Source organism: Ptychodera flava, chromosome 3 (assembly GCF_041260155.1).
Source record: "Ptychodera flava strain L36383 chromosome 3, AS_Pfla_20210202, whole genome shotgun sequence".
NCBI lineage: Eukaryota > Metazoa > Hemichordata > Enteropneusta > Ptychoderidae > Ptychodera > Ptychodera flava.
This window is the reverse complement of record NC_091930.1, coordinates 35,278,106-35,303,772: the sequence shown is the minus strand read 5'-3', so window position 1 is coordinate 35,303,772 and position 25,667 is coordinate 35,278,106. Positions and strand designations below refer to the sequence as shown.

At 36.4% G+C, this 25,667-nt stretch overlaps 1 protein-coding gene and 1 long non-coding RNA gene across 2 annotated transcripts; both read right to left on the bottom strand.

Moving 5' to 3' along the window:
- Positions 1 to 7,381: 7,381 nt before the first annotated feature.
- On the bottom strand, positions 7,382 to 8,996 carry LOC139126366 (uncharacterized). Its single transcript, XR_011550552.1, has 3 exons — positions 8,841 to 8,996; positions 8,119 to 8,241; positions 7,382 to 7,487 (listed from the first exon to the last, which is right to left on the bottom strand). It is a non-coding gene; the product is annotated as an uncharacterized lncRNA (long non-coding RNA).
- A 1,201-nt stretch (positions 8,997 to 10,197) lies between these two features.
- LOC139129242 (protein turtle homolog B-like) lies at positions 10,198 to 22,050 on the bottom strand. Its single transcript, XM_070694885.1, has 11 exons — positions 22,041 to 22,050; positions 21,396 to 21,671; positions 20,332 to 20,478; positions 19,621 to 19,875; positions 19,148 to 19,423; positions 17,577 to 17,846; positions 16,131 to 16,394; positions 15,437 to 15,721; positions 14,069 to 14,232; positions 13,331 to 13,342; positions 10,198 to 10,446 (listed from the first exon to the last, which is right to left on the bottom strand). The coding sequence occupies exons 1-11, from the start codon at positions 22,048 to 22,050 to the stop codon at positions 10,198 to 10,200; spliced, it is 2,208 nt and encodes a 735-aa protein (XP_070550986.1).
- Between the last annotated feature and the right edge of the window lie 3,617 nt (positions 22,051 to 25,667).

The following is a 25,667-nucleotide window of genomic DNA, read 5'->3' as shown; positions in this document are numbered from 1 at the left end:
ATAGACAGGTCCCCTTGCTGAGTTTTTGGAGGGAAAAAATAAAAACTTTGGAAATCATGTCAACGGCCCTTTAAATGGTCAGCCGAGTTATTCACTGTCAAAGAGTGACTAAAATTAAACTTATTCAAAAGTCAAGCTTAAACAAGGTACAATTTTACTGTACGATATACCAATAGAAAGTTATTTTTTATTGATTGACTTTCAAAGTTTGACTCTGCAAAACTTAATGCATAGAGTCAAAACAGACGAGTTGTACCAGAACCAAAACCCAGTCGTTTTCGATCACATGGAACACTGAAAAACACGATTGGAACTAATTTGGGATAATTGGATTTTCAAATTTTGCAAATTTCTCAAAAGTGTTAGGTGCCATATAGCTGAATGTTGCAATATCACAAATTACTCATATAAACAAGTGTGTAATATAAAAAGAAAAGCAGATGAGATAGCATTTGTAGATTAAATCGACATTACTTCACCATCCAATTATCCCAAATTAGTTCCAATCGTGTTACGATTAAACGTTTATGCTTGCCCACGGCTCGATTCAGGTGTAAAAGGTCCTGGAAAATGCCTGATGGTTCTACAGGTGCGACATACTTACTGACTGGACTATATTAAAATAGCATGACGTGAGAGGTAGTGATGTAGACGCTTCCGCGAAAGCAGACGTTTTGTGAAAGAAATGTCTTGGGGTTTTGGATTTTCAATGAGCCGTGGTAGGAACAAAGCAACCTGGGAAAAGGACTTGCTAAATCAGATTATCCGAACTAAATTTTCATAATCCTATATCAACGCATAAAAGATTTGACCATACAGACTGCCATAGTGCTCGGAACTTTTCACCAATTATCTTACTACTTTTCCTTTTCAAGCCGGTTACGATAATTATTTTCCCCGAATTTTGTCCAAATATTAATTTTGATAAGAATAAGAGTAAATTTATTCTGTCAGGGGCAAGGTTTCGTGGTCATATTTTTTCCAAATAGCCCGGCCTTGGAGTAGAAAACATCAACTGGCGGATTTCATTAACGAGGACAAATCGAGTCATGACAGGGAACATTACTCGAGACATCAATTTTGCCAGATAGATGAGAAAGATATTGCAACACTACTGACAGCTCACTGTCAGTTGAGACGGGTGGCTATCATAGCAACAATAATGACCCAATCGTTTTCTTTCACCAAAGTACAATAGGACGAGATCGTGATTTCCGATTGCGAGATATCGATGCGAAATTTGCATTTGTCCACCCGATACTCATGAATGGATATTGAAGCCATTACGCCATCGTTCGTTCAATAAATATATTGTCTGCTGTATTGTCCCTGTATTGTGAATGAGTCTCGTTATTCTTGAAGCGTACCAAAAACGCCCTCACACGGCCGAGTATGAGAAAATGTGTCGTGTCACTTTACATATCCCTATAGGAGTATGAAACGGTTTTTATCATGTGTCTTTCACATGTTAATCTCAAGTTAAACAAGAATTTATCCATGTCGGAAAACTCAAACTCAGATACAACATTCCTTGCAGCCTATGGATAACCAAAGTACTCTGCACGACAGTTAACTATCTTTTCTCCAAAAAGTTAGAAACGACACTGAATGGCAGATTATGAGCTAAAACTGATTTCTCGCCAACTTTTCGAATCTGAAGCGCAAGTTAGGTAGGCATTGATCAGGTAAAAAAACAACAACATTAGGTACTACTTCTTTACTGACTGTCTTCACAGGTAAGCAAAACAATCCGCATGGCAGTTAACTAACTCATGTATACTAAGCATCCACCCGCATTGAAAAGAACATCATACGGGGCACAAAGACAACGCAACGTAAGAAATAATTTTCTGCACTTTGGCTTGACATGGAGCCACTCAGGGTCATTGTCGTTACAAGTACACTGGATTAAAACAGGTTTAGGCATGCAAGGCTTTGCAGCTTATGGTACTGATGAATTTGGGGAAGATGCACGATTGTTTCGTAGCTAAATGTCTACCACAATTAATGTAAAACTCGTTGTTTTTACTGCATTAACGCTTACTTACTTGTGGAGTTTTTTCATCAAAAAATTCACCTGCTGGGTGGCTTTATGTCACAAAGGTCAGTTACGTGCTTTAGTATAAGCTAAATCTGTAAGTCAAAATTTAGCCATTTTGGGACTTTTCGTCCGCTCCGGCGGATCTTTTGTTCCGGAATGTAGCCAAAAAACGCCCTCACAGGGCCTGACGCTAAATCTTTGTCTCACTTTACACATTCGTAAGAGTATAAAATGGTTTTACCGCATATCTTTCACATATTAATCTTGAGTCAAAACAAGAATTTGTGCATGTCAAAATACTCAACTCAGATACCACGTGTACTTTCCTTGCAAAGTACTTTGTTTGACAGTAAACTGTCTTATCTGTACAAAGTTTCCATGGACATTGAACAACATATTGAGGCATAAAACTGATTTCTCACCAACTTTTGGATTCTGAAGCTCAAGTTACCTAAGCATTGCTTAGATAAGAAAACTCGACATTAGGACCGGTACTACTTTCTTAATATGCTGCCGTGACGTGTCGCACAAGATGGTGTAAGCAAATTTGCATTGTCTTATTATGTTAATTAATATCCCGCTAAACAAATTAATTCTTTATTTCTTCAGATATCTAACGCAAAGTGTCAAGCAGTGAGGTTATCGCTGTTTTTTATACTTCTAGGGTGAGTTTAAAATGAGAGAAGTGCGAAAGAGGTTCGATATAACCTACCAAATGCTGTAATAGTTCTATACTTACATTCTAACACTTTGTTGAAGACATTCAGTAATCAATGTTGAAGATGACGTTAAATTGAACGAAAGCTACTTCTAATACAGGTTACAAGGATCTTACATTAGTGTTTGAATGTTATAAGTAAGTCATTTTCTAGGATGAGACGATAAAACAACTGTATTAACATTCTCTCGAAGATCGATTTTTAATGACTTCATGATCATCGAACGGACTTGCTGTCTAGCGCGATCTTTATGCAAATAATTTGCATATTGTGGTTTCTCAGAGCAAAATATGATTTCCGACGACAACAAACATGTACATTCCTTCCATTTCTTTCGAGAGAAGTATAAATGTATACAAAAGATAATAAATTAATATGTGCTTCTCTCTTTCGTTAATATATTTAATTCTATGCAAAAATAAAGTTATATAACAATGTAAGCGATAGCGCGTACGATAGGAACGATTTCGCTGGAAAAAAGAAACAGCTGCCGTTGATTTATAATCAAGGGTGTAAAGTACTCACAAAGGGATTACAGAAGGGAACAAGAGAAGTAATAGCCGACACGACTTGCCAAAAATTTGATTTCATGAACATGTCGACCCGTCGTATTGATTCACATTGCAACTCATTGAATTGAAATATATCACATGCTTTTTCCACATACATCCCGCTGTAAGCACTGAGACAGAGCGCGTATAGGCCTATCTCCTCTTTTTTTAAATAAATTGTTCTATTTTCGGGTAGTGTGCGTAAACGGGTGATTATGTTAACCCCGAAAAGGTGTCAAAAGAAAATTGTCAGTTTACTTTTATGTCGCGTGTGTCATATGTGAAATTATACAAAAAAGAGCTCCGAAAGAGAAATCCTGTTTGCATTCAGTTTAAAGAATTGCTTCACCTTCAACTTTGATCGTTATTTGTCTTTCGAATATTCTGTGATCGTTTTGCTACATATTTGCATCTGAATGATATTAAGCTTAAGTTATAGTCGGCGACAATCATGAATTGTGAAACATATTCCAGGGTCATACTCTTTTAGTAATTCACATTCGTGAAATGATTGGATTACATCCCTCTCAAAAATACTCTCAAACATTTGCAGCCGAATACTTCTTATTAGCAACTTGTTTACGTGTGTACAAGTGTTTATACAGAAATATTGAAGTACAACTACGTGTGAAACTCCTTCACTATGCGGGTTTGTTGTGTCAAATGAGCGTTTGCTTAATAGATGAATTAATAGTTTATCAGTCACTCGATACGACATTATTTTTAACCTAAGTGTATATAATTTTTTATGCATATGACTTAAGCGTATCAAAATCAATGCACACGTCTTCGGCCATACAAAATAAATCACCTCCGGTTAATATCACACATCGCTGAAAGTTATCTTACGAAATGACTTGAGACAATATATTTCAACATGTTTATTGATTTCTTTCCCACGTATCGAAAGTCTAGAAAATGATTTATCAAGTAAAGGCCATTATTTTCTTCCTCTCTCCTCTTTCAACCGAACAATCTCACCAGAGACAAATCCTGATTAAACTGGCTTATTATCAAGTTATAATTTCTGACTCCAGTCCTGGCTAAATATACTGCTGATGGACACTCTCTCATACAGTTCTGGTAAGTTTATTACAAGCACAAGTAAAGTGCCTGAAATGTGTTGAAAATAGTCCATTATTATTCAGCCAATGTACAAGTCAATCAATGTTAAAGACCTACCAAATGTGAGCTGAAGCATACGATTCACGCAATCACTAATCTCTGCCAAATAGAGGTTTAAGAATGAATCACAAAAAAAACGCTGTTACGGAAGGAATATTCTTTCAGTTTTATACCTGTTTATTGTGTCATACCTGTTATATCGCAAATCAACGAGTGTTTTCTACATCCCACTGTTACTGTATCTTACCATATCACATCCCACTTTTTGCACTATCTTTTGGGTTCTGAGTTCAGAATGGTAATATCGTAACTCGACATATGTAAGCAACAAATATGATTTGTAAATCTTATAGTTTTCCTAATTGATATACAGTCATTCGTGATACTGGCCGTCTATGTATCTTGTTTCTGTAGAATATTACCACAGAATGTTCACCTGATTAACACAAATATTAGGATGGGTGTAACCATACATTAAGTAGGTAATAGAGACCTATGAATCATTTCGTCATTATAAACATTTTCTGGACTAATATAAACCACCCTATTTTATAACATGGTGGTATTTCAAGTCAAATAAACAACCACTTAATTTTCACATATAATTTCAAGGTATATACACCCGTTGCGATTTAACTGTTGATTAAGCCCAGTTGATGCAAACTGAAACAGTGGCGGTCGTTGTAATGAATGTAAGGTTCACTATCGGCACCCCGCTGTCAGGATTGAGATAACGTTTTACTACAGCAGACGTATGAGTAATTGGCACACTAAATTAATGTAGCTGAGCAGTTTGCTATATGACCTGGCGTTTGCCTAAACAACAGTCTGTTTTATGGTCTGAAGACTAATAAGGAATCCACCAAACTCAGCAGGCAGCTTCTTCACTGAGTAAACTGATGCCTACACTTGGAAGTTTTGAAGGGAACAAAATATTATAGAGTTCTGAGTGTAAAACATGATCTGTTGTAGTCATTTTGTGTCCTGTCTTGCCTTTGGTATTTGAATTATGACTACAACAAATTGTGTTTTACACTCTTCAATATGTTATCCCGCTTTCAAAACTCTCCAATGAACTAGGTGCTAGTCGAAACGGTATGTTCTAGTTCAATATCGGAATTTCAGGTTAATCGTTACCACGGGTTGCTGATAGTAAAATCATTATCACGTATGACACACCGTTTTATCACCCTTTCGTAGACAGAATTTCTGCTTGCAACAGACAGGCTTGATCAATAGTAAAGTGGCCACGGGTGTAACTGTAAATTGAATGGAATATTTTAACAATTTGCACAGTATATTTGGAGAGAAAATCTTACAAAATTACCTTCAACCGAAAGTGTGTAACACTAATAGAGGTAATGCCTGCTTTACAAACGGCTGCCTGGGTAGTTTTATCGGAAGTACGCAAAACGATATGAATTCAAAATTGTATACTTCGAATGCCTGCATACGTTCTGTGAAAGTCTAAATTATTACTTTGCATTCACGAGAATGAAAATATTTGGATATGATTATACAATTATTGTATCAAATGTCTTTAGAATACCTCCACCTGTCAGAAAAGGCGTACAAGTTGGCCGATCAAAGCCTTATCAATATATCATTTAGTTTCCTTTGTATGTTTGTTTGTTTGTTTGTTTGTTAAGAGTTTTTCTTGGGGGCATGTATATGCTGATCTAAAGATCAAAGCCTGACGTCTTCATATCGCTCATGATCATCTTGTCAGTCCTCTACTTGATCACCGCATAGGTCGACTCCTTCAGTGCAGAGATGTCCATGAATTCCTGTGGCGAAAATTGAGACTTAGTTGGTGTTTCGAAAGTTATTGATAGCGGTAAATTATTAATAAGTTATACAGTCATCTGTAATCTAAATATGCCCATATATGTTCAAAGGAGCGGTCCTTGGTATTCAAACTGCCTATGTGAGGGCGCTATTTTTAAAAAGTGGCCATCCGCTTAAAATCTGTGATTGGTTAGATATTTGTCTCTTTCCATGGAAACTGTGGCAAAATTTAAACAGGTGACATTACACCTTGAATAAGTGCCACATATTCATTCGAATGATCTCGATGTTTTCATTATTCATTGTGTCATTCATGGCAATTGAATTCGAACAACAGTCACATCATACCTTTTCTTTGTTTTTCAAGGTGTTCAGGTTTTTAACCAACTTTGGAAACGAAGGCCGGTCACGTGGTTCCTTCTGCCAGCAAAGCGTCATCTGGTCGTATCTGGGGAAAACAAGAATGCCCATTTTATTGGTAAGTATGACATAGCGAAAAGAACCAAAGTTTATAGGATACACAGTCAACAATGATGCAGGTCATCAACACTAATGACAATTTAAACACTACATTGGTAAAAATACTGCGAGTGTTATTGAGCAACAAATCGAAAGCAGAGACTGAGCAATCAGCATTTCAAGGTCAAATCATCACCGCCTTTGAAAATTGTTAAAATTGAGTGAGACTGTCTTGTTGTGGTAAGAATATACAAAAACACATTTTTGAGGCTTGTTTATATATTCTTCACTTACGCGAATTGTCCACATGAACCTGGTTTCTGAAGACGAAGTCCACTTTTCAATTTCCGTTCAATTTTATTCGCATTCAATGACTCATATGGTGTATCTCCTAGATGAATAAAACCATATTTTCAGTCATAGGCAAAATACAGATCTCTCTCTAGCAGGGAAGATGTATGAATCGTGCTTGAATAAATATAGCATGGTAAGACATACAAGCTAACGCATGAAACATTATGGTAAATACTTCAACACTCTCTGGAACAATATGATTTGTATGGCCTCTTCTGACTTTATGTTAACACACGAAAGTTTCAGGGTAATCAAAGGTTAGTTCTCGTGAATTTACTGCAGTTACATTACACATGGAAAATGCTTCTTGCATTGACCTGATGAATTTTAAGAAGAGTCACCTAGGGTAGCTATTTGCCATAAGACAACCCCGAACGACCATACGTCAGACTTCTCTGTGAAGGTCATAGAAAATGATTCCATCGCCATCCATCTCTCGGGGCATGATACCTGAAACAGATTGGTATACGCTGAGAGAGTTTTTAGATACATATCAAATTACAAAAGAGAGGTGTCACCAACGAATAAACTATTCATTCAGTCGTCCTTTGTTTTATGAAGACATCTATAAATTCTGTATTTACTTTTTGCTGCGTTGACATTCAGACCTAGACTCGCCCTGGACCTGGTCAAAGATATAGATAAGATACTAAAATTTGGTTCGCCTTCCCTTGAAACTCCCATCTCAGAGTCACTAATCCACTTCGCTCTTGACCAAATGACGGAGCCTCAACTTGGCAGAAAGCCGACGAAACCGTGAACGATCACAATTTGTGCCAGGCCGCAAATTTTAGATCGCTTCTGAACCCAACCACAGACCTGATGAAAATTAGGCAGGCCAAAGGCTGACCCAGCGCGTTCAAATTACTTTTTTAACAAAGCTCGACTCAGAATCGACCATGATTCTATATTGTACTCGGTACAACTGTCGACATAAATTGTCTGATCGTTGGACATTTGCACCAGGGTACGAATTTGATAAAAACCTAGTGACGTTAGGTATGTGTTCGACAAGAACTAACGACATTGGCACCTATTGACAACACGCTTTACGTTTGTATAAAATGCAATGCAACGTTACCTTTGCCTTTTCGTAAAAGGATTGATCATCGATGACTTCGCTAGCGTATCCAAAATTGGAAATCTTACAGCGTAGAGAGTCATCTACCAGAACATGCTTTGGTGACAGAAATCTGTGAACAATCTGACATACAGCACCAATTAATGTTACAGTGACACATCAGTAAAAGTGGCGTTAAAGGTATAACTAGTCGTTTGAACATGGATCTCCATCGCATAAAATAATGATATCTCATAATTTGGGGAAATGCTGGCAAGTTGGCAGTGATACATCAATTAAACAATTCCGAAGATGTGTTATGTGTTTGTGATTAAAACTAAATTGCACATGGACTACATGGATCGGCTTTTGTTAATGAGTTTTACATAAATGCACGTGAACAATATGGGGTCATTACAAAAATAAGACAAGTATGCATGATGACATAAGTGAAACGTACCCGGTCCGCACGAAGCATAACGGGGGTTGCTATGCCGATACACATCATACTTAAGTAACTTGGCACCTGATTGACCGTGTCGTTGAATCTCAAAATGTGAGGGACGTCAAACGGATCATTTTGAACGGTCAGAATTGAATGTGCGACTACATATCCGAAAGGCATTGTGCTTTGGCACCTAAATACTGTCAAAATTTCTTAAGGAGTTGGAGTATAGGGTACAAAGTATTAAAAATTAATGTTCTTGATGTTGGATGTGTATTAGCATTAATTAAATGGTTACCTTCAAGTTAGCTAAGTGTTCCATTCCTCTACCAATGTCTAATGCAAACGATAACAGCTCCCTCTCAGTCACGCTCTGATCACGTGCACTTGATGAACGTACTTCTTGTAAACAAGTCTCCAGACTGCCTTGAAACAGATACTCCATGATGATATAGGTCGGGCCTTTATAGGAACGGATATCGTTTGGAACAAATAGACAAAGAATGATATAAATACTCGGTCAGTGAAGTATCAACATCTTCTTTAATACGTACGTTTACACACAAATTGCAAATAGCACAGTCCTGTCCTAATTATTTTAACAGTGGCAACTATGTCATTCGGTAAAGTCAGTCAGTCAGTCAGTCAGTCAGTCAGTGTTTCGGATAACCAACAGGAGTAAATTCCAAATTACAGGCTCCGCAAAACATAGAACATATATAAAATTGCAGACAAGCATACAACAGACGAAAGAGACTGTTACGATGGACATACAGATCAAGAATAACAATAATTAATTACACTAAATTGTTTTCAAAAGTCTAAATCTGTCGAAAATGTCAATACTTGAGCTCAATTTTGATATGTCGTTATAATTGCTTAATCACGTGACAAAAAGGAGTGTTTACGAAAATTGCTTCTGGAAAAGGGTACCCAATAAGGAAGGTTTATCCGTAGACTACGTTGAACGTGCAGTGGTATTTTAAGTCAAATGAGAACAATTTATACCACTGAATGAGCAAATTTGTACAGGAAACTAAGATTGAAAACGTTCCTACAATTGTATTTAAGGTGGCAATTTGAAACATTTGCATAATTCTGTGTAAGCCTATCCTGAAGAACATTAGCGCATATTACGGACTAAATCTAAGTCGCTCCTAACACTTTAGGGCAAGTAAGCTTTTTTGAATATAAAGTCGCAGCAATTGACTTACCTTGATGTGTACACACGCCAAGCAACTTAACGATATTAGGGTGATTTGGGATCTTTCTCATCAAAATGCTTTCATTAACAATGTCACTTTCTTCCTTCGCTTTCGCTTTACCTGTAATACATTGCAAGGTAATCACCTTAAATCTCTCTCTCTCTCTCTCTCTCTCTCTCTCTCTCTCTCTCTCTCTCTCTCTCTCTCTCTCTCTCTCTCTCTCTCTCTCTCTCTCTCTCTCTCTCTCTCTCTCGTTGGTATCAAATTTCTGCTATACGTCTTTCAATGCTTCATTCATATACAGAGAGTCTTCTCTTTTGCATTTTATTTTGAATAATGTAAGGTTTGTATTATTAAGTCTCTTTGACAGGTCACATTAGGTTACTTTGGTCTATAGGAATGTAGGAATGTTTTATGTAGTGTAGGCTTTTGTAGATTTTGTTTGTATTATTAGTAAATGCGATTCAAGAGATTTGTATTACCGGTGGCCATTTTGACAGCAACTTCCGACGCACCCTCTTTGCCACCGATATGCCAAGCTTTGCACAGAACTATCCGGTGACGATTTCCATCGTGCAAGACGCTACGCGTCGAAAGTCGGTCTCGTGGATATTCAAATGATGTTTCTCCACACTTCATGTACACACTTTCAGAGATCATCTTTGGATTTAACACCTCATATGGACTGGCTGCTTCTGCCTATTGAGGATGTGACAGTTTAAAATGTGTGCGATGAAATTAAATGTAATGTATTTGTTTCAGTTCAACCATGGTTAAAATATCTTGTCAAAGCAAATATTAATTAACCTACTTTGATTGGCTTAGGCCGTTTAGTGAGTCCTGTGTAAGCGTCTTCTGGTCGATCGGAGAGCACTAGATCAGTATAAGTACTTTCAGCTTCGTTCTAGGAAAGAAAGGTGACAACATCTTAATTTTGCATTGCCAGAAACAGAAGGTAACGATTAAGTGTACTTCCTGGTGGAAAAAACAGTTAGTTCCTCTTCTGAACTTTATAAAGTGTCAGCTTTGTGCATATTTCGAGTTCTTGAACGTAAGAAGTCACCAAAATTGAGTCAAGATTAGCGGACGCTTTAAAATCGTTTTGAATTAAAACATTCCTTCATCTGGTAAGAATTCCTTATGTGAAAATATTTACTGTATTCAGTAAGTCCCCAAATTGCTTTTGTACCAAAAGTATTCCAAAGCTATCCTTATAACTACATTAATTTATAGCTGAACATGTTGCCCCGTAAAGGGCCATTCTTCACAGCAAACAGTTTTAATTTATGCTGAGCTGACAACTTCAGTCTCTCAAAATTTAAGGTCTTTATTTTAAAAACTTACCTTTTTAGTAGTATTCTTCACTGTAACATTTGCTGACTCTTCAACATCGATCACTTCATAGATTCTTTGCCCAACTTTTATGATATGTGTTTGTTATGGGAAATTAATTCAAAATGTCAAACATGTTAAGGATGGATAAGAGGTTAATTTAGGTTGCATAATTACAGAAATATCGATAAAATACAGGAGTTGTCGTACAGCAATAAACTTTGTCCCGTTCAAAAACTAGTATATTGAAGAGAAATATCGACAAGTTATGTATTTGACAAGTTGTACGTGAACTCAAGCCAAAGCAAGGAGCTCGACATCAGTTGTAACTTTGCATGATCCAAACCCACTTTTGTGACTCACATCGACACCGGACACAAACAATCTTTTATTTCCTGAATGATGTGATTAAAACATCATGTTTTTGGGATAACCAAAAGCTTGCATATTTTTATTCTATCTAGTAGTTGTCGAAACTTTCAAGGCGAAAAATTTGTGTTTCATCGTGCGATTCAAGGTCAATAATACACTAAAAACCTAACTTTCCAATGAGTATGATGTTTCGCGCCCCTAGTCTGCATTCGTAGTGAGCAACATATGCATGCATTGTAGTGTAGCCTACTGTTCAAAGTACAGGGGTTACGGCAGTCGATGTTAAATTATTCATGACAAATAATAATGAATGGTATTACCTCCGTCTTTATTGAAATTTGAAGATAAGTCGATTTCAGTCTCTGTTTAAAAAAAGAACATTAAATTTGTGATCAGCTTAATCAGATGTTTGTTTTAAAATTCATTATCATTTACTGTATAGATGAAGGCAGAAAGAATAATGATTGACTAACATTTTTCTTAATAATTTTAAACCATCAATTGGAGTAGGGAACGACAAAGGATCGAAATGTATAGTGTCTAAAAAATTAGACTTGTGTCTATTTTTATCACATTTTGAGTAAGAAACTAGAATGCAGGACTACAAAAACACCATTAACATTTATTGATTACATGGGTTTTATTAGTTACCCTATCAATTTGCTAGTTAGCAAGCCTACGTTGTCAAGAACTTTGCACTTCGGATACGTACTATCTAAAATATGAATTGAAACATCAATTGAAGATTGATTTGTAACTTATGCACAAAGCAGTCTTTTAAACGTAGTCCGTAATGTTCATACAAATGTATCTATATTTCGATGTTTCATAGCTACGAGTTATTATCAAATTTTAACGATACAGAATTTAACGATCAAGTGAATTCCATTTTACAGAGCACCTGCCACGCTTTTCTTAAATACATAATGCTTTACAAGTAATAGGACTCGACTCTTCTAAACGCGAAATTGGACTATTCTTGAAATGAATGAAAGACAGTTAACATAATGAATTTCCTTATTGACCTCTTTTAATTCTTCTATGGCAGATGGACTTTGTTTGTAAGTCTTTTTGTCATATGTGATCAATCATCGCCAAATGTAAATTCTACGCTTCAGACTACCTGACAATATTATCCTACACTGAGAAAAAAGAGAATGTTTCTGCCTTAGAGGTATATTGTCACCTGTTCCAATTTTGCCACAGTCACCATGGAAAGAGAAAATCTAACCAATCACAGATTTTTAGCGGGTGGTCGCTTCTTAAATACAGCGCCCTCATATGGGCATTTTGAATGCTAAGGAACGCTCCTTTGACCATATATGGGCATATTTAGATTACAGGTGACTGTATACTTTTAATGTACCATTGTCTGTAATGTTAAAGATACGGGCTAATATGATGGCGGTTTAAACGAAACGACGACAACGATCTCTATGTGAAAGCTTGTGGTCAGTAGGGCAGAGACTGAGGGATACATGGAGAAATCAAACACAAATTATCTCGACTTTCCTTTTGAAATTATAGTTGTCTGATTGTAGTTGTAATGTCAAAGACTTGCCCATCTTGTTTATCTGATAGTAGGCAGGGACTGACAGATTGAAATTTGAGTGTCAAGGCGCATATAACTCTAGACGAAAATCCAAAGCAATGACAGATATGTCCTATTTGACTACGTATGTACTTCTAACGAACATTCTTGTGAAAAAGAAGCAACGACCACAAGTACAGATAACCACGGGTTTTGACTCACCTTTTCGTACTGTTGTGTTTCTTCGGAACCTGATCCTAACGAGCACAATTATCGCCGCAAGTATAATTAATAATATGCAAAGGGACGTCAGAGTACCTGCAAGAATACCTGAAATGTTCCCCTTACTTTCCTCTGCATCTGGAATAACGTTAAGAAAAGAACGTTATCAAGCACCGGTGCAAAATTGAAATGACGAAAGAAAAATCATGCAGTATCATTAGAGTAAAGCACAATGTCGATTCGAGAGGTAATTGACACAATACAACAGCCTTCTTTTTGCTGGTTTTCGGTCCAGAATATTTTGGTGTATCTGAAAACGATCGCCAATTTCATTTTGTTTGTTTTTCGGAAAATAATTTTTTTTTTTTTTTTTTTTTTTTTATTCAGTCCATCATCCAACAGGCGTTAGCCCAATTACAGGATGAGGTAATAACCCACTAAACCCCCAATGGAGCACTGAGGAGTAAAGTGCCTTGCTCAAGGCACAACACCGTGCTGGGGTCACATTTTGCACATTTCTCATTCATACTCATATTAATCATTTAGCTTAGATTGCGGCTTGAAACGACCACTTGGCACTTTGAACTTACTGTCGTTTCTGATCTGTAATTGATCTTAACTGATGTGATCCGCAATCTAAATTTCTACAACAATCTGACGCGATATGTTATGTGCTTGCCACTTTCGTCATTGTACACACATGAAAAGTGATACACTTAACTAGCCAGTATTGGATGAACATAACTTGGGCGTTTTCTACAACGAAAAAGACGTACATTGTACTACAGGATGAAAAACTGAATCTTCACATATTCCTCCCACTGTGCAGTATGAGATTCTGTATTCTGCATTTTTATCACTGACAGTGAATTCCATTATATGTTGTGGGATGCACTCTTCAATTATCTCCCATTCAGCATCTTTGTCAGTGCTCTTCTTCTCAATCTTGACGCAATAGTAGTTCTCGTTGTCATGGGGTGTCCAACTAAGGGTTCCTGTATCCAAATTTAAGGTAATGTTCGGAAGTCCTGTCGGCGGATAAGTAAAGATGCAGTTATGATAATAATTTTCGACGTAATGTACCTTGCAGTCTCTATCATAGGGAAATTCAAAATAACTGATGTATTATTTCTGGGCAACTTGGTTTGCAGGTCCTTTGAAATGCTGTAGAATTTTTTCACGTTATTGGTATAGCGTTCTGGGATTGTAATGAAGTGTTTACAATATTTGGATTGTCATGGTGTGTGAACGATGATCGATCGGAAGATGAGTGGTATCACGGTTTGAACTGCTAAAGATGGGACTTTAAACTTCCATTGTCAGTTTTCTCCTGACAGGTTGAATCTTTGCAGATTACCTCATGTTGTACTACAGGGAGATAAACATGGGCATGCAAGAAAGGTAGTGTTTTCTTACATCGGAGTCGGGCCGAGAATATATATCACAGAAGCTAGACGGTAGGGGTTGAATATTACGATACACTGTAATATTTTGTTTTTATGTTGGTATGCCAAGTTTAGTCTCACATGCAAGATCAAAAAACTTGAATAACTTGACATTGTGACGCAGTTAGTGCTGTATTTGAGATATCCCAATGTATTTCAAGCTGCTGGGCGACAACTCGGCTCATATAGCTACCTTTAATCGCATAATTTCTCAGTGTATTTTCTCAGTTAACATTTTAATCTTTCAAAAACAGGCATTGGTCATCTGTTACTTACTAAGCTTACACTGGATTTCAAAAGGAATATCAACTGATGTCACCTGCTTTACGTAAGTTCCCGTTAAAAAGACCTCAGTTGCGTTGAACCAAATATTCTTACTTTAATACAAAATCCTCTGACAGATTTCCGAATTAAATGTTACCATGACTACTACTTAAATTTTCGTATGGTCAAGTTAATTGGCCAAGTGTTTTTTTTCTGAGAAATCAGTTCCTATAGGTTTGATTTTAGTACGCATATGACTTACTATTTTGCAAAAGACGACAACAATCATTACCTCTCTGCGACCATTTCGATTCCGGAGAGAATTATGAAAGTTTCAAACTTAGAGTGTCATCACCATTTCTAAAGTGAAATTTCTTCAAAGATAACGAACCCGGAAGTGATTCAGAGGTCTGTCATTAATAAAGTGGATTAAAATTCAAAACTTTTACTACAACTCATAAAAATAAGAGTCACACACCATGTACAGCGGTCATACGCATATTATTGCCTATTATGCACTTACCGTATGTATTGAACTTGTACGTATCAGAGATGTCACTCTTTCCAAAGCTGTTTTCTGCATATGCTTGGAATTCATAGACTGATCCAGATTGTAAATCGAATACAACAATAACTACAGATGTAGTACTCGATTGCCACGGGTTGAATGGCCCGAATCCAAAGAGACGATATTCCAGTGTATAGACAACACCGCCCTCATCGCCTCCACTGTGCCCTGGATTTATCAGTAAAGTCAAATTCGTGTAGTCTTGTGATAATAATTGTAAAGTGGGTGCTCCGGGTGGACCTATGGGTAAATGAATTTCAAGCGAGTTGACACACGAATAAAGAACCACTTGTCATGCACAATGCAAAAGTACTGAAACGCTGATGAAAAATACCATCACATCTGCCATCAGCAACTACAATGGACTACATTCTATATTTCTATTTTCTGATAGATGTAAGTGAAACATAGTCAAAGTTTTGGAACAAGGATCTTCAATACATAGTTGCAATATTTATTGGAACGGCGGAATATACTTGTTCGATTCTATAAATGTGAATTAAACGGCAAAAATCTTTAAACTAGTATGCATAGATACGGTAAGACTACACTGTTGAGAAAATTTACGTGTGAATGTCACAATGGAGTTATGCAATATAAAACACTGTGACAATCAGAAAATATAGATACGCCATCTAAATCAACAAACCTGTAGGTTCTAACGAAACAATGATAGTGGCAACTCCCACAGCATTTTCTGCTGACAAGCTATAGTTTCCGAAATGTTCGGGCTCCACATCAGTAATGGTTACCGAAGACGTATTGGATGAATCGGTTTTATTCAAAGCTACATGTCCTAGCTTCCACTCTCCAAATGTAACTGGAAGAGGGTTGGCATCTACTGTCAGTTTTATAACCACAGAATGTCCGATTTCAGCAAAATATCTGGTATCACCAACTTTGGTTGGAAGATCTGTGAAAAGATGCAAAATTTACAAAATTGTTCAGAATGCAAAGCTTATGCCCAAGACATGAGCAAGTACGTTATAAACCGACAGAATGTAAAGGTAGAGGAAATTCTATAGTCTATGACTCATAGACTCTGAGATGGATGCTTAGCCGGGGCGACCCAACACTCCTAAATTACAGTTTCCAGGAAGTTGAGTCAAATCAGACATTGATGAGTGAGAAAGTGAGTCCTTCTATTGCGACAGGCTTGATGTAGTTCTGAACTGCAGAGTTACATACAGCAAAATCAAACGTGAAAGTCTTGAAGTCAACATTGACGTGAGAATCCCAAAGTCTGGTGAAATTCACAAAGTCTAACTGTTCTTCTGTACCGTCCCGTATTTATAGTGAAAAGAAGCTATCCAGAGACCACTAGAAATTCTACACTTTCCATTGATATGCTAATTCTACACTTTCCATTGATATGCTAATTCTACACTTTCCATTGATATGCTAATTAAGGTTCTAAAAATATCTCCTCTTGTAGTAAACGTGATCTTCCGGAACGTTCTATACTATTCTGGACTAATCAAACTGGTCATTGTGGAGAATAACCACATAACAGTTGCATTTTGGAACTGACGTACAACATGACATCTAAAGTCTATATTTCTGGACATTGTTAAGTTTCATAAATTTCTCTTAAAACTAATTCAGCAGTTCAGAAGTACGAACATCTATTAGTGTAAAAGTAAGCGGACATTGCTTTCCATTCAAGAAATGTGCATGCTTAAATCTTCTTGACCAGAGTTAATTAGCATTGAGGAAAAAAATGAAGAAGACACAGTTAGAAATCTCTAGATTAATCAAACAGGTTGGTCCATATACATCCTTTTTTCATGAATTTGACTTTGTTGTGTGTATCGGTGATTTACTGTCTGCTCTGTACTGTTTTGTATCCATGTTTATAACTATTGTATTACGACTTTTGACCTAGTGTTATCGGATTATGGATGGGTATGATTGTGATTATTCTCAGAGATTCAATCGAAATTTTAGACATGTGCAAGCATGGAAAATTATTTCCAATCATAATGAATGCTGTATCAAATCGACTATGCCGGATCTTTCAACTATTGCCTTGTCTGTGCTTTTCAACGATTTAAATTGATGAGTGATAAAGTTGAAACATGTATGTTGTACTTACATTGCACATCAATGGCTATTGTTCCTGTGGCACTTCCTATCATGTCGTACATATCATTTGTAGAAATACAGGTGTAGAGTCCTGACTGGTCTCTCTGAATATTTTCAACCGTTAGTATTTGCTGGTCTGTTAACAATTGGCCACCATGTCTCCATTGGTAGGTGTAGCTTGATGGATTCCCATTGCGTCCAGTACATGTAGCATTAAAGGTCGTTCCTTCGACTACTTTTCCATCGTTGAAGTAATGAACATATGGAGGTCCAGGTGGGTCTGTGAAGATATGACATCGAATAAAGGACATGAATAAAGTTTCTGCCATATTTCATTGTTTCTTCCAATATGATATTAAAATCAAATCATTTTCGTATACAGCAATGTTGTGAAGGTAACAAATTATCGCACTGTCATGTTTCTATAATGAAAACGAAGCCTTTCACAGCAGTGCTGAATGGAATTTCCCGATAGCACTGCGAGAAGCAAGTCGCTCCCGGACACCTGAGTGAAATTCCCCGGATGACATAAAGGATAAAGAACGCAGAATTCAGACCGAAAAAAATTACAGGAGAAGGTGATATTTACAGAGGCAAGCTGAATCATTCAACCCAAGGAAGCTAGCGAAGAACACGTCAAGGTAGATCAATCATGAGGAGATAACAGTATTAACATTTTGAAGGGTGAGCAGATTCGAGATTTGTCAAAGTTCAACACGAGAACTGTGTATAATCGTTTGAACTGCGTGTTTAGTCTGCGAACTGAATTTGACAATTGTTCGAGGGTTTTTTGTGGTCATATAGTTAGTATAGTAGACTCGCTTTAATTCAAAATATTGGTATTGTTCAACAGAGAAATCTAATTATTTATACTCATTTGTCTTTATCTTATACGAAGCCTCATCTACGCGGGTTGGTTTGGGGTGGGAGTGTTTTTTTATTAAGTGAAGATTATTATAGAGCTACGAGAATTACCGACGCTGCAGTAGGTCAGGTTTAAATACATTTAAATATCGATCCGCAACATAAGGATAAAAATATTCATCGATCATGATATTTGACTCATTAAAACAGTTGCAACTTCAAAGAAAGTAACTGTCTACGCAGAGTTTTTAATGTCTTTATATATACTTTAATATTATTATGAACGGCTCTATATTTACCGGTACAGTGATGATATTTTTATCTTATCATATACCACCACTGAATTTATTGAACCTGTTTGATAAGACATAAACTTTCGTTCAAACTTTCCTCAATGAATCTTTCGACTATTCGCTTACCAAACCAATTATAAAAGTAAGGGGTCATGGTACAAAGCTTGCTAACAGAGAAACGAATTACCTAACATTTTCCGATATTTGAAAATAAAAAATGACCCCATCCCCGGCCCGTGCTAACTCTTTAACTTTATGAGAAAACTGACATTTTAGATTTTCGAAAAACTAAAACGGCGTAAATTTTATTACTCACAGAACTTTAAATGAACCCCACAAGTGGTGTAATCATAACAGAATTGTAAAAAATTTGAGTACTATTATCTGTCCCCGAAGTGCCTTGAAAGAAGTGTTTAATACTTACACTGCACATCAAGTGTTATAACCTTTTCATCAGTACTGGTGTAATTATTGTAATACGTACTGGTGGCAGTACACTTGTAGACACCGCTGTAAAGTTTATTTATATTCAGTAAACTTAATGAACTGCCAGCAGCTACTAATACTCCATCTTTAATCCATTCGACTGTTGGTGGTGGATTGCCATCTACTGCTACACATGCTGCGCTAAAATATTCTCCTTCTCTTATCGTACCTGCACGGTCTCCGCTTGAAATGAATACAGACGCTATAGGAGGATCTGAAACGAAATGTCGAGATCTCTTTTTACATTAACCCAAAAATCTACATTGAATATGTAGATATCAATACTGTATGCATTTACATCATACAAAAATACACACTTGCAATTTTTAATAATTTAAAGGGTATTTATATAACATTAGGAACAATGAAGTTATTGAATTCATCATATAAAAAGATCAATAAGCGACTTACATTGAACATCGATGTTGATTGATGCTGATACTATTCCGAACAAATTACTCGCCTCACATGTAAAGATACCACTGTTACTTCGTTGAACGTTTTCCAAGGTCAGAGTCGCTCTATCTGCAATTTGATTCTGTGCTTGATCCAACCAGGTGTAACTTGCTGTGGGATTGGCATCAGCGCTACATGTACACGTGAGTGTGTGATTTTCAATGGCTTTGCCTCCGTGAGCGTGAGATATTTCTACAGAGTCGGGCATATCTATAGTAAGAAACACCATTTTAATGAAACTAGTGGCTTTGATACGTGAACAACCAGAAATGTGAAATCTTTTATTTACTTTTCGGGAAAGCATTATCCGTATATTAAATACGGCATTTAAGACGATGGTGCAACAAATACATTGATTTGTTTATGTTTTGAAAAATGTTTTCATAATGTATTGCTAATGAACATTCACTACGTAATATTTTTGTGGAACAAAATCAGCTGGCCAAGCTTGGCATGGATGCACTTGCACAGTACGTGTTAAGAAGTTGCGTATTTCCCCAGACATAATAAGATCGCAAGGTCTGCAGTGACTCAAATACTTACACTGTACTTCTATTGTTATCATCTTCGAACTGGATCCTTGATGTCCATTGTGGTATGTGTTTGTTGCTCTACAAGTGTAATTTCCTGCATCAGTTTTTTTAGTGTTTTGCAGTCGCAACAAACCACCAGACCCAACTTCCATAGACTTGTTCGTCCACACGACAGACGCTGGTGGGTTGGCATCTATGACAGTGCACGCTGCAGAGAATTCGTCTCCAATTTTTACCTCATGTGTACCTTCTGCTATGTCCAATGCTATTACAGGCGGATCTACAACAGACATAAGTTGCTATTTCCTTATGTTTGTTGATATACATATTATGCAGAGAAAGTGATTTCAAATAATCTCTGTTCGTAAACACTGATATGGAACAAACTTGTAAAACATGCATATTTTTTATACCAGTGACATGTCAGGATTTACTGTTTGAATTATCCTGAAAACCTTGAAGAAAAAGTAATATTTGAAATGGTGGGAAACATGTTATCAGACACTCGTTACGTCCAAAGTTATCATTTGTCCTACAACTTTGGAGTTTTCATATCAGTCGCCAGGGGACAGTTTAATTACGCGAACGGTGACGTCACGTAACAACAATGGCAATGCCATCGCGATACATTGCCAAGATTTTACCCACTCCATCTGTGACGACAGTGACAGTATCAGGAGATGTATTTGTTTAAAGGTGGAGACGAATAAGACCGTCTTTACACGTATAATTATAAATATGATAAAGTTTGGATATGTTCTATTAATACTTGCATACACAACCGGAAAAATTAGAAGGTTTCAGTAAGTTGTTTAGCTCTTGAAGGGAAATTAGGGCTTAGATTGCCGGTAAAAAGAAATCTAAGTTATTTAAAACACTTTAAGTTATGTCGGCATATATCTGTACCCATTGCCATGTTTAATTTATCTGATGCATCATCTAGAAGATTTGATTTTATTTATTTAAATTAATTTTCTATCTGGATTTTACTTGTCGTGATAGATTCGAGATTTTAGTGTTATCCAAATTACGGCTTTTTAGCCATATATGACACCAGTTATTTTGAGTTCCTCGACAATGCTTATTTGTGAGCTGGGAACACATAAGCTTACTCTTGAGTGTTAGCAGTTGCAATATACATGGCAGATGACGTAAATGAACTTTGTAAATTTGATGGTCTGAATATTCGACACTTACATTGTACGTCAAACTGTATATCATCGGCACATGTTGGAGATGGTGACAGAGTGTGATGGTGGTATTTACAATTGTAAATGTCATTTTGGTTTTCCTTGGTGATCTGAGTGGTCCACACGAGGGGTTGGCTTCCATTAAGGACAACTGTGTTATTCTTCATCCAGACCAATTCACCTGGTGGAGCAGCTCCAGTCAGCGAACAAGTTAATGTCACACTGTCACCAGATATGATCTTGTTTTCAGTGACAAGATCTGTTGTACAGGTTGGAAGTTCATCTGTCCAAAAGAAAGGTTTATGTCAGCAAACATCGTTACGGGCAGAGCTAGAGTCCTGCGGAGCGAGGCTGACTGTTTCCCCGAAGGACCTAGAATTTTGACATTTGGGTGATCCTTGTAACCGACAAAATATATATACGGGATTATTTCTGAAGCCTACTATTCTCATAACAGTCGATGTTTTTATAAGCAAATATATGTTTTTTCCTCAAATCCAATCTTTTCTACATTTAACGCAGTAAAGCATCGCTCATAGTGAGAAACATTAGATCTGGTTAGGTCAGGGGGCAAGACTTAAACTTTCAGTCTATACCAGCCAACACAATGTATTTTTAAACAGTGTACACCCTTGCCTGCAAGGCTACCCACAATTCCCCATTATTTAGGCACTCAGATATTATTTGCTAAAGGCTTCTTCAATTTTATCAGTTTCTGAACAATTTGAAACTTAGAATTTAATGTAAGGATTATTTGATAAAACTATGTTCCAAAATTATTGATTATGTTTAAAATCCAAGAGAAGTCGATGTTTGGAGGTGCTAAAAATTTTACACTCGTCAAGTTAAAGTTATCAGCAACTAAGATGGTCTCATCATAACACCTGTCAGACATGCAAATTTTCCTTTCTTACGAACAATAAAAAATCAATACCCTTTCTTTTGCCAACACATATGCAAAATATTCCCTTAATTTCCTTGAAAATATGCATATGGCTGTCAAAAATCCATGTCGACAAAATTACAAAATTGCTATCTCCTCCGCGGAAAAAGGGTTAATCTTCTCATTGTTCACAGTGAGAAACCGGAAAATTATGATTATCAAAACTATGTTGCCAGAATTTTGAAATATGGACCAAGCTGTTCTGTGTAGCGAAGAAATTTGCTTCAGTTCAGTGAGTGAGCTCCGTGTGTACAGATCACGGAGAATTGTGGGTAGTCTCACTTACTGTGCCTTGGTTAATATCACGCGGCTTCCATCACTTTTAATCTATCAAAATCATCCATACATCGGATTGCCCCTCCCCATCCCACTTTAGCGTAATATGGAGATTCCAAGACTGTCGCGAGGCCACCGCTCGACGCCTCAAAGAGAAATTTTTGCCACGATTGAGCGTTCGCTCGTTACGTACGTAATCATGACAAAAAGTGAAGAATCACGAAATAGAATGAGAGTAAAATCGGAGATTTACAAACGTTTTAGTCAATCTTAAGTGGCAATATTCCGTATGATTGTGAATTCCAAGGAAATACTCAGATACATATCTCGTCTTTCAAAAAGGCGTTGCCCTGTCGTACGTCGGCCGATGATCGACGGCAAAGTTCTTGGGCATGCAACTGTCAGGTGATGGCGTTCGACTTTGACCAGAGCTAAAATGAACATGCGCGAAAAGATTTTAAGATCCCCAGGTTGCATACTCTGATGCTTGTACAGTTTAGGTAGTTTCAAGACCCATTGTCCGGACCATGGTCGAAAAAGTATGTGGCAAGGTTTTTGTCTGTGCATGGAGGCAGAAGCGAGACTTCATATAGTGAGACGGAAAACTAAGTCAGTCGATCATAGATTTGTCATATCGACGAAATGCCGATTGGATTTTCAGTGAGTTTGCCAATTTTAAATAAGTTTTCTTGAAAACCTAAGCATATTTTATTAATACTGATAGTTTTCTTTGATTCTTTACGGACGATGCAGTGCACAGTAAGTCAGTCGCTGTAATTGTATCCAGATTAATAGATGGTGGTCGTTTGCATCAGATTTTAAATCATTTGAAAAAATAAGAAAGAGGAACAATCACTGCCAAGCATGAGTTATACAATGTTTATTCTGATAATTCTCTTTGTTGTTTGCGCCATAATAAAAGTAAACCAATATGAACTGAATATGCTCACGTGTTTTACAACAGGTTCATTAATAGTAGTACGCTTCACAGAACAATAAGATAGATGTTTCACTAAATGACGCAGGTTTTTTCAACATCGCACGGTACTCTCAGATTTTAATCACTAATTACAAAACTTTATTTAATGTGCAAATGAGCTGTTAATTAACTTGACACTGCTCAATGCTTCATGGGACAATTAGATATCCATCAGATCAACATTTGTAGCACGTTTTATTTAATTTAATGCAGTAATTTTAGAGTAATGTCACTAATTACAAAGTTCATTAAATATGCAAATAATCCCTATATTAACTTGACACTGTTCAAGGATTCATAGCACAATTAAATATTTATCAAATCAATATCTGTAGCACGTTTCACAAAATTTGGTGCCGTAATTTCAGAGTTATATACCTAATTACAAAGTTTATTAAATATGCAAATGAACCCTTAATCATCTTTACACTACTAAATGCTTTACAACACAGATATCTGTCACATCAGTATATGCAGCAGTTTTCATCATATTTGATGCAGTTATTTCGGAGTTATATAACTAATTATAAAACTTCATGAAATATGCAAATGAGCTAATTATTAACTTGACACTGTTCAATGCTTCTCAGTACAATTGGATATTTATCAGATCAACATCTGTAGCAAGTTTCATCAAATTTAACGCTGTAATTTTGGCGTAATATCACTAATTACAAAGGTTATTAAATATGCAAATAAACCCTTAATTAACTTCACACAAGTAAATGTTCTACACCACAATTAGATATCTGTCGGATCAGTATCTGCAGCAAATTTCATCACATTTGGTGCAGTTATTTTGGAGTTATATCACTAATTACAAAACTTCATAAAATATGCAAATGAGCTATTTGTTCACTGCCAAATGCTTCTCAGTACAATTAGATATTTATCAAAACAATATCTGTACCCAATTTCAAAGACTTGGGTGCCGTAATTTCAGAGTTATATACCTAATTACAAAGTTCATTAGATATGCAAATGAACCCTTAATTAATTTCACACAAGTAAATGTTCTACACCACAATTAGATATCTGTCGGATCAGTATCTGCAGCAAATTTCATCACATTTGGTGCGGTTATTTTGGAGTTATATCACTAATTACAAAACTTCATAAAATATGCAAATGAGCTATTTGTTCACTTGACACTGCCAAATGCTTCTCAGTACAATTAGATATTTATCAAAACAATATCTGTACCCAATTTCAAAGACTTGGGTGCCGTAATTTCAGAGTTATATACCTAATTACAAAGTTCATTAGATATGCAAATGAACCCTTAATTAATTTCACACTTCTGAATGCTTTACACTACAGTTAGATATCAGTCGGATCAGTATCTGCAGCAGATTTCATCACATTTGGCGAAGATATATCGGAGTTATATGACTAATTACAAAACTTCATAAAATATGCAAATGACCTATTTATTAACTTGACACTGCCCAATGCTTCTAAGTATAATTAGACATATATCAGATCAATATTTGTTGCAAGTATCATCAAGTTTGGTGCAGGAATTTTAGAGTTATCTCACTAATAACAAAAGTTCATTAAATATGTAAATGAGAATGTTATTAACATGACACTCACAGTATCATCATAATGTTCTGAGATTGTCATCTGTGTGAAGTTTCATGAAATTTTGTGCAGTATTTCTTGATATATGTCTACACTGTCATTACCGTCTCCATAGGGAAACCATTTTTTTTTTTTTTTTTTTTTTTTTTTTTTTTTCCATCATCACATATCGTAGTCTTTGCAGGCACACACGGAACCAGCGAGATCTTTCTGACGACTTTGGACTTCCCAAGACCAGATCACAGTAACAGTAAGTTCAAACTCGGTCCCTTCGTGAACCCAAGCTGGACAACATCTCACTGGTTGTGGAGGATGCTGTAGTGCTAACATTTTTTTTCTCTTTTATTATAAACAAAATCAAGTGATTGCAGAGTTACATTAATGTATTACAGTAGAAGGTCACATAAGAATTTACAAAAGGTTGTGAATTCTCTCGTAAATTTTCATTACATCAGATCTAGTACTCATTGTCTTTTCTATATTGTAACGTACAGTAA

What these genes read in the sequence shown, in the direction of transcription:
- LOC139129242 (XM_070694885.1), bottom strand. An exon ending in TATAACACTTGATGTGCAGT is followed by an intron (nt 17,847 to 19,147) that starts GTAAGTATTAAA and finishes ATATCTTCACAG; the next exon opens with ACCCACCTGGACCTCCATAT. An exon ending in TGTTTCGTTAGAACCTACAG is followed by an intron (nt 15,722 to 16,130) that starts GTTTGTTGATTT and finishes ATTTACCCATAG; the next exon opens with GTCCACCCGGAGCACCCACT.